General features: G+C 33.6%; 1 protein-coding gene across 2 annotated transcripts; it reads right to left on the reverse strand.

Moving 5' to 3' along the window:
* Window positions 1-1879: 1879 nt before the first annotated feature.
* LOC145167506 (F-box protein At3g22700-like) lies at window positions 1880-6778 on the reverse strand. 2 transcript variants are annotated; one of them, XM_079086718.1, is made up of 6 exons: window positions 6620-6778; window positions 4811-6084; window positions 4250-4315; window positions 3979-4188; window positions 2978-3119; window positions 1880-1965 (listed from the first exon to the last, which is right to left on the reverse strand). In XM_079086718.1, the coding sequence occupies exons 2-6, from the start codon at window positions 6041-6043 to the stop codon at window positions 1955-1957; spliced, it is 1662 nt and encodes a 553-aa protein (XP_078942844.1). In that variant the 5' UTR covers window positions 6044-6084; window positions 6620-6778; the 3' UTR covers window positions 1880-1954. The 2 variants fall into 2 exon arrangements, with proteins under 2 accessions (XP_078942844.1, XP_078942843.1); XM_079086717.1 differs by lacking the exon at window positions 1880-1965 and having other exon boundaries at window positions 2795-3119.
* Between the last annotated feature and the right edge of the window lie 2819 nt (window positions 6779-9597).

A 9597-nucleotide genomic window follows, 5' to 3' on the forward strand; every position in this document is an offset into this window, starting at 1 on the left:
AAAGGATTGGAGTTTATACTTTATAAATAGGTTAAAGTAACTTATATAAAATATAAAAGTAAGTTTTTAAAACTCTCTCTCTCTCTCTCTCTCTCTCTCTCTCTCTCTCTCTCTCTCTCTCTCTCTCTATCTCTCTCTCTCTCCTATTAATTTCGTTCAGCTATCATCTAGGGAGATCCAATGAGGTTTGTCTGCCTCTTATTTCAACCATTGCACGTTATTGAAAGGTTCAAGACTTACAACTGCTTTGGATGACTTCTAGAAAGAGATTAATGACAAAAGGTTTGGATTTTATCAAGGTTCTAAGCTTATGGACGAAAATACATACATATATACTACCTTTTCTCTCTAAAGGGTTAGGAAAAAAATTGCACACAAAGTTACTCTTTTGAAACATCACATTCGAATTTGATTTTCAAGCTTAAGAGTTTTGTGACTTGCCTGAGTGAACTAGAATTCAGTGGTGTTGGAATCTTTTTGGTGGATTATATCTTTAGAGGAACATGTCTTTGTGTTCTTGCCATATTCACCGACGTCAAACTTCCTAGAGGATTTAAAGGCTTTAAAGGTTGTGATCCTAAAATCCCTTATGGTTGTTTATATTATCTTTCATGCTCATGTAATGCAGTCCTTTGTCGGATTTTATGTTTTCAGGTTTCATTTTGAAGTCTTCCATTGCAAACTCGAAAGTTTTATGTTTTGAAACTCGATCTTGAACACTACATTTCCGTCATCTTCTTCTCCATTTGAGCCAACAACTAATCAAACACCACACTGATGCAGCTCTCCTGAGAATGTTGAAAACAATTATTAGAAAAACAACAATGATGCAAATGATTAATAAACAAAAAAGACTATTGAGACCCATACACGTCTAAAAGGCTAAATAAGAAGAATGAGAACTGAGATTGATTGAAAGTCGAATGATAGGTTCTTATGACTGGTATGCAATAATGGTCGATTGACGAAAGGTTGTGAGTCTACAGTCGATGACTGGTCGGAAAAAGGTCGTGAGTCTACAAGTGATGAAGAACCGACGATAAGTCGTAAGTCTACAGGTGATGGCATATCAGTGATAGTCTGTGAGTCTGGTAGATCGACGAAAAGTCATGAGCCATTGTGTGGTATATATTGTACGTGTAATGGAATGCATGGTATATTCGGGAACTCATTAAGATGTGTCCTCACGTTTTGAAGTTAAATGTTTTTAAAGTTGTTCCATTGACAGAAAGAATGGCATGACTTGACTGTATAAGCATTGAGATTGATAAGTTTTGGATTTCCGCAAACTCTAATATATATGTTTCTAACTTGAGATTTGGTGTTTGAAACAATTTGATATTTATGCTTTTTTATGAAAATGGTTTTGAATTTTTTACTTATATTTTAAAAGAAATTTTTGATTTGAAAATTCGGAACGTTACAATTTTGTAACTTACAGCCAATCTAGTTTACTGGCCGATAATCAGTAACTTAGCCGAACAATCCATCTTATAACCTAGAATAAGGAACGAAGAATTTAAAGCCATTAGGTATTTTACAATGCTAAAAGAATCGGTTATAAACCCCATGACATCATGTAATCTCCTGGTGCTTCTTGCCATTGATCAATACGACGGGAGAAATAGAATAGACAGGGATAACCCCCATTCCTATCAGCGTGAAATGACATTCATTCAATCAGTCCTCTCCTCCGCTCTCTCTGTCCCTGGCTTCTACTTTCACATACCTTCTGGCCTCGGTCGTTGACTTTGCCCCTTCCACTCCTCCATTTAACAAGCAATTTAGTGGTTGTTCGCTCCTGATGTGTGAATCGCAATGCTAGTCGTAAGATATCATTTCTAATTTAGCAAGGAGAAAGAAACAACCGGATAGATCTTCTTTTAAGGACAGGAAAATTGGGTCACATCTTCTTCTATTTTCCCGGAATTCGTTGATTGCTCCGTACGAATTTTCAATGGAATCCTGTTTGACACAAAAACAAAAAACTTAAAATGTCTTCATATATTTGAAATAAAAATCATTTTTTGTTGCAAAGTGACTTTTGTAGAAATGTAAATTTATTATTGAAGTGTAACCTATTCTATTTCTAGTTCGAATAAAATAAAAATCATTTTTTGTTGCAAAGTGACTTTTGTAGAAATGTAAATTTATTATTGAAGTGTAACCTATTCTATTTCTAGTTCGAATAAAAAAAAATCAATGTCCATAACGATTTTTCAAGCATTATAAACAATAACAGCTAGACATGGAATAACAATGTAGCTAATTAAAACAAGAGCAATATGAAAAATATGTTTAAGATCTCAATCTAATCTTATTCCAAATTTTTAGTTTGTATTATATAGTCAAGCTTCAAAAACACATACTAACTTGAAATCAAGCATCCCATATCACAAGTCTCATGGAACATCATCACTTGATCTCAAATTAGACATACTAACTTGAAATCAAGCATCACATATCACAAGTCTCATGGAACATCATCACTTGATCTCAAATTAGACAGATATCAATCTTATTCACAAGTCTCATGGAGCATCATCATCACTTCATCTCAAATTAGACAGAGTATCAATGTTATTCCCTTTGTGATTGTATGTCTCATAAATGTGGTCATGATGATCTTAATTCTTGTTCCACTTAAAATGTTTTATCCATAGCTTTTTGTGGTTTTGAGCAACCAAAATTATGATTCATGGCTAAAAAGTTATTTTAATTCTATCATTAAAAGAAAATATGGAGACTAGTTCATTTAGTTGGATCTTCTGATCTTACAAAATGTATAACAATATTATGTAAGAGCTCAACTTTAACAACATTGATAAATATAAATCTAAAACTGATCCAAAAAAACGTAAGTTTTAACGAAAGTCTAAACCACAAATATCATAAAAAAAAACAAGTGTTCAACAAGTTTCTAAAATAACAAATATAAAAAACTAAGATTAGTTTCCTAGATTGGCATGATGGTTACCAAATCTTCTCATAAGTTCTGATATTTGTGCCTGCATCGTTTTTCTTGATTTTCGTTCAATTTCTCTTTCCTTTGTGATTTGGTCTTGCAAATCTTCCCGTGCTTTTCGTTCCTTTTCCATCTGGATTTGCAACTCCCGTATCTAAAAAAATGTTAAAACAAGCATATATAATTAATGAACAAAATATTTTTAACTATTAAAACAAACTATATCTATTAACATGTTTAATTCGTTATAGCAACATACATTATTTTTTATCCATAAAAACAACATACTTTGCTTGTTAACAGGGATAGGGGAATGTACTTACACTTTTTTTTATCAACAATACCAAAATATTATTGGGTTTATCCATAATACCAACATGCTTTATTTTAATACGTAAGATTAGTCTACTTTACATTTTGCCATAATGACAACACTTCATTTTTACCAAATAATAGCAACACATAGTAACAACATGCTATATTTTTAACCATGATAACAAAAGAATATATTTTCACTTTACCAATATAGAAAATATACTTACATTATTATCCATAATAGCAACATATTTTATTTGTTAGCCAATAACAAAAATATACTTTATTTTAATACATTATACAACATGCTTTATGTTTATCCATAACACAACGTGCTTTATTTTTATCCATAACAGCAACATACCCGTACTTATCTTTTTATCGATAGTAGCAAGCATTACTTTTTATTCATAATAGCAATGTAGTCTATCTTTTTTAGTAATAGGAACACACTTTATCTTTTATGCATATCAACATATTTTATTTTTTATCCATAATAGAAACATAATATATTTTTTTTCTAACAATATAGATGTACTTACATTTTATAAACAGAATAGCAATGTACTTTATCTTTTAATCCAAAATAACAACATACTATATTCTACTAATATAGGCATTAAAAGTCATTTTTATGTAAATAATAGCAACATACTTTTTTATAAAAAAAACATAATGGATTTAGTAAATAAGTATACCTGCAACTGCGACTGAACATACTCAATCGAGAGCATGGAATGCCCGTAAGATGGTGTTTCTGTCGCTGCGAAATTATGATTAGAGGATCCAATCCCATAAATATGATCCTTTCTCCCTCCCTGGCTTAGGGCCCACAAGTCAACATCATTTCCTGTATGTTCAGTTATGTCCTCCCCATACTTCTCAATCATAGATCTCTCATATGCATCCTAAAATTTACCAAAACAACATTATTATTGTGCTAAAAAAAAAAAAAAAAAATTAACTTACATATTCCTGCCACGACCGAACAGTACACCACTCTAACCCACTTGTTGTCAAAAACCATTTCCGCACCTGGCACAGATGACATTGTTTATGAGTTTATTTTTTACTTAACAAGATTTTCAAGATTAAGATATAACCAAAAAAAAAAAAAATTGTGGGTCTTTATTTTAGAAAAGGAATATTCAAAACAAACGTACTTTCATATTAATTGGTAAACGATTTGGTTTCGATTTCTAGCAAACTGAATCAAAAGAAATTATTTTTCATGAACCGAAGACTGATCCTTTGAAAACTATATTTATGAACTCATAAATGTTAACTGTCTACATATGCCAGATCAAGTAAGAAAACTATTATCTAAATGTATTTTTGCAATCTACATACGCTTTTTCGGTTTTAAAATTTTAGTACGATTTATGAAAATAGTTTAAATACAATACGACAAAGAAAACTATCATAATTGTCTTAAAATTAATTACTGACCAATCCAATCTATGAGTGAGTAGTATATGACTCGTCCAATATACAGAAAACAAATACATAAAACTAAAAGAAGAAACATACATGTAAGGAGTGCTGTTTGGGTGACACGATAGTCTCGATGTATTTCCCTATTGGAGAGATATTGGAATCCATTCTTCTTTGGTATACTTGTTCATTTGGAGGATTGATTGGGTATGTAAACACCATTTCTTTGGTATCTTTCTTCATATCAAATACGTAAACATTACCTTCATTTTGAACGAGCAAATTTCCATTTCTCATAAAGTGTAGTAGCGACCCACCCAAAAGAAAAAACGACATTGGGCCATAAGTTAACACCTTCGTCCAATCTTTATCTCCATCCATCCTCCATAACTCGATCATTTCAGAGTTTGTCATATTATTTTCTTTCCCAATGAGAATGGCAATACAGAAGTGGATGCATCCTTTAAGAACCATGAAACCCAAACATCTTGTCCTTTGGTTTCCAAAACAGGGCATTGCTATCTCTGTGAACTCTTCCGTCTTTGTGTCGAACCTCATAACTGAATATGACTTAATAAAGGTTTCTCGTTCTATATCAACTTGTTTTAAGAAATAGAGTTTTTCATTCAATAGAATTTGACTTGGATGCTCCTGCTTACTTGCAAGTGAAGCCCAGTTGGAATCCCTTTGTTGGAAGTTCTCTGTAGACTCGACCTTTCTCCATGAGTCGGATTTTAGTGAGTATATATAAATATAAATACTGGGATAATAGGTTACACGTAGAAGCCTGTAGTCGTCAAGAGAAGATATATAATACAACCCAAATATACCATGATCATAGGTCGTGTAACATTCTTTATCATGACAACCCTTATTAGACAAGCCTTTACAGTCACCTGTCAAAGGATTCCATAAAATTAAACCAGTACATTCGTCAGAATATTGGAACTTTCCTGTGCCTACGCATAACAGTCCATGCAAAGATGTCAAAATCACCATTTTGTCATTAAATGAGAAAGCTAATGGTAAACGACGGCCTGCTGTTAAACCATCTTCAGGTGTTTCACAGTCGATGCTATGGAACCTTGGTCGATCAGTGTTAGTTAAGATGAATTGTTTGTGGTGGTTTTCATGGTCGTCGTTGGTGGTTACGTGGTGGTGGTAGGTGGTGGCAAAAGCACCTGATTTTAGGAACAAGTACCATTTCTTGCAAACACACATTACATTCGGCAGAGCTTTGACCGGAAGCCTTGGTAGTATCTGGAAAAATAGAATCTCCTGTGGAAGATTTCTGGTGATTGTATTTCTGGGAGGGCGGGGCTCCGCCATCGCCAATACTGCTTAGTTTTGTTTGTGGGGTAGGATTCAACCTAAAAGTCAAGTGGGGTGTTGACCATGTAAATAGAATAACATTAAAACAGTCCACTAAGTATCATTTTACAGTTAAAATCTTGAAATCTACAAAACGTTTGATAACATTTTCATTTCTAACCATGGAAATTCCTTCTCTTTCAAGTTACACTTGTAAATAGAAAACTCACTGTAAATGGCATTCACTATATTTTTCTAGAACATTTTGATTAAATTAGGTCCATAAATCAATGTATACTTAAGTCACGTTTGCAATTAATCATATAGCTCCTCCATTTGGTTTTTTTCATAAATAATGCATAAAAAACAAAAACTATTTAACTATTTCTTTTTCTTTTTTTATATATAGATCTACAGATCCACTAACATAGTTGCAAAACTAAGAAATGAAATCAACAAACTAACAACTAATCATTCATCTAAGCAATAAAAAACTCAAGTCAAATCTTCCACTAATTATTATTTTATCCTAAAAAATGGCATCAAATGAACTAATAACCTCTTCAAATAAAAAATAATAATAATATAACATACAAGGTAGCGCTGTAGGCGAAAAGATGCAAATGGCGTAGTCTCAGGCGACTTGGCCGTTTCTTTTCCGGCGAGTTCTTCTTGTGGAGGAAGCTAGATTAAAACCTAGAAAAGTAAAAGTGTGGAGCATTTTGGGGTTTTTTTTTTTTTATGAGAGAGAGAGTTACAGGGGAAAGGAGATAAAAGTAAAAGTGTGGAGCATTTTTTTTTTATTTTTTTTATTTTTTTTATTTTTTTGTAAGAGAGAGAGAGAGTTACAGGGAAAAAGGAGATAAAAGGAAATCAAAAATTTGAACGGGGCCGGCTGTCAGGGTCACACTCTTTGAAAAAAATATTATATATAAAATTCAGCGAGAATTTTATATACGTCTTTTTTAAACCTCAAAATATTATATTTGTTAGCTTAATTTTTCAATGTCATATTTATTCTTTATAAACTTTCAAAATATCATATTTGCCCAAATCCTTTTTTGTAATGTTTTTAATATTTTATAATCATTTTTATACCTTAGAATTATTATAATAAGTGAAAATTTTAATCATATTATCATTACGTCTATGATAATGGAATGTGAACTTCTAAATTGTTGGAATGTTGTCATCTTGATAAACAAAAAGATTCATCTTCAACCCTCTCTATTGAATGTATATTTTGATTGTTTAGTTTTTGTTGTTGTTGATTATTATCATGTTGTAGATGGATGATATGTTAGATATTACCATTAACATTTTGATGTTTAAAAAATGCATAGACGATATTTTGATATTTAAGAATGGCATATATGATATTTTGATGTTTAAAAATGACATATATGATATTTTGAAATTTTATGAATGGTAAATATGATATTTAGAAATTTTATGAAGGGTAATAATGATATTTAGAAATTAAGTTGAGTAAATATGATATTTTGATGTTTAAGAAGGACATATATGAAATTGTCCCAAAATTAAAATATAAAAAAATATATTTTCATAATTGCTCTATGTGGTTTGTGGTTTGCAAAATATCGATTTTTGAAGACTTTTATGGAAAACGTAATGTCACTGGTCCTGTGGTTTGCAAAATTTAATGAATTATACTTCTGACATTAAATCTAACTTTTCAGCTGTTATATTTTTATGAAAAAACTATTTTACTCTTGTATAAAATCTACAATATACAACAAACCTTAAGGACCATTTGTGTAAATTTTTAAATTTAAAATTTTATGTGTGTGTGTGTATATATATATATATATATATATATATATATATATATATATATATATATATATATATATATATATATATATATATATATATATGTGTGTGTGTGTGTGTGTGTGTGTGTGTGTGTGTGTGACAAAACTTCAAAAATGGTCCCCATGGTTTCACAAAATCTGAAGTTTGGTCCCTAATTTTAAAAAACCTCACGGATGGTCCATGTGGTTTCAAAACTTTTAATGTTAGTCCTTCCAGCTCACTCCGTTACCATTTAGCTTTTAACTCATTTTTCAAAATTATATTGCAGGGGCAATTTTGTCATTTCACTTGTCACCTTCACTCTTTAAAAGAAAGATTGCATGCCCGATTTTTATGCAAACCCTTTATCTGCGATCGTCATCTCTCTTCTCCCTTCCACTGTTGGTCGACCATTGCACCCTTTACAATATCTAATCGCTTCGCATTCAAAGATGGTGACTTGCAGATGTGGGAATGAAGCAATAAAGATCACTTCATCGACGGATCGTAACCTTGGAAGGCAATTTTGGAACTGTACAAGATGTGGGTTCCTTCGATGGTCTGACCCTCATATGTGTGTGTTGTGACATGCTCTGTAGGGAATTGGCCGTTTGTTGACGAGTTGGTCTTTGAGGTTTACCTGAGAACACAACACAGAAGAATCGTTAAAGGACGACCAGGGTTCTCCCGGGACGTCACTCCGACGATCAAGTTAGCTTTCTTTCTGAAAGAGATTTAGGTAAAATTGTATAGGGAAGAAGATGATCCCCTTCCTTGAGCAATAAGGGATCCTTTTATACCTGATGCTAACGGAATGGGGTGACTCTACCCATGTGGGAGTGAGACGTGGCACTTTCCTACTAGGAGAAGTATGCTCACGCCGTCTAACAGCCAGGTGATGTCAGTTTTCGGCGCCATCAGGCTCTTTGTCATGACCTGATTGGTCATGAGAGAATGAGAGGATCACGAGGAATATTCTTCCTCGTGGGGGAAAGTGAGTCGTCATCCTGGTGTTGGCCTGTCCGGGCTAAGACTGAGACCCGGCCAAGGCCCTGGCGAGATAACGTCCCGTTAGTGCTTTTCGTCAGATTTAACGTGGTCGCATACGGTAACGTTAACAAATCCCTTAGACCATTAGGCTTCTGCGTTGGAGACGTAGCAGAGTCGTTCTGGTCTAGTCATAGACACATGGCGGATTACTATTGCAAGTATGTGCGGTTGACAAGACGGAGTTGCTGTTGTTCGGGGGTTTCATCATGAGACGATTCACTGCTCTTTTTGTAGCATTTAAACCCTTGTTTCTCCAGGAATTTCCTCCTCACTTTCTGCCTTCCTCACTTTGCTTCTTTTCTCTAAAGAACCCTTTCGATCTTTCCTTGCATTCTTCCATGGCTGTCGCTTGTCCTTTAGGAAGGGAACTCACTTATGAGGAATGGGAATCCTTCCAGTTCCGGTTTGGGTTTGTCCCTGAACATGGGGTTCAAATTCATTTCCCTAAAGCATCGCTCTATAGTCCCCCTGAGGGCAAGGTCGGCATTCTGATTGCTTTGTTCGAGGTGGGTCTACGCTTACCCACTACAGACTTTTTCAACCTGATCATACGTGAATACGGGGTTTCTGTGAGGGAACTAACCTCAATCGCCATAAACAAGATTATGGGCTTTGATCTTCTCTGTCAGACCCTAGGTTACCAGCCGACTGTCCCGGCGTTCAAGCACTTTTTCAATGCTTCCACCCAGTGTGGGACTCGGACCCTT

The sequence above is a fragment of the Lactuca virosa genome, chromosome 3 (genome assembly GCF_052849685.1).
Source record: "Lactuca virosa cultivar CGN04683 chromosome 3, Lactuca_virosa_CGN04683_v6, whole genome shotgun sequence".
Classification (NCBI taxonomy): Eukaryota; Viridiplantae; Streptophyta; class Magnoliopsida; order Asterales; family Asteraceae; genus Lactuca; species Lactuca virosa.

Coding starts and splice junctions, on each gene's coding strand:
- LOC145167506 (XM_079086717.1), bottom strand. CDS start 6,043: ATGGCGGAGCCCCGCCCTCCCAGAAATACAATCACCAGAAATCTTCCA. Junction 4,316..4,810: donor CCAAACAGCACTCCTTACAT/GTATGTTTCTTC, acceptor CATCTGTGCCAG/GTGCGGAAATGGTTTTTGAC. Junction 4,189..4,249: donor TTCGGTCGTGGCAGGAATAT/GTAAGTTAATTT, acceptor GGTAAATTTTAG/GATGCATATGAGAGATCTAT.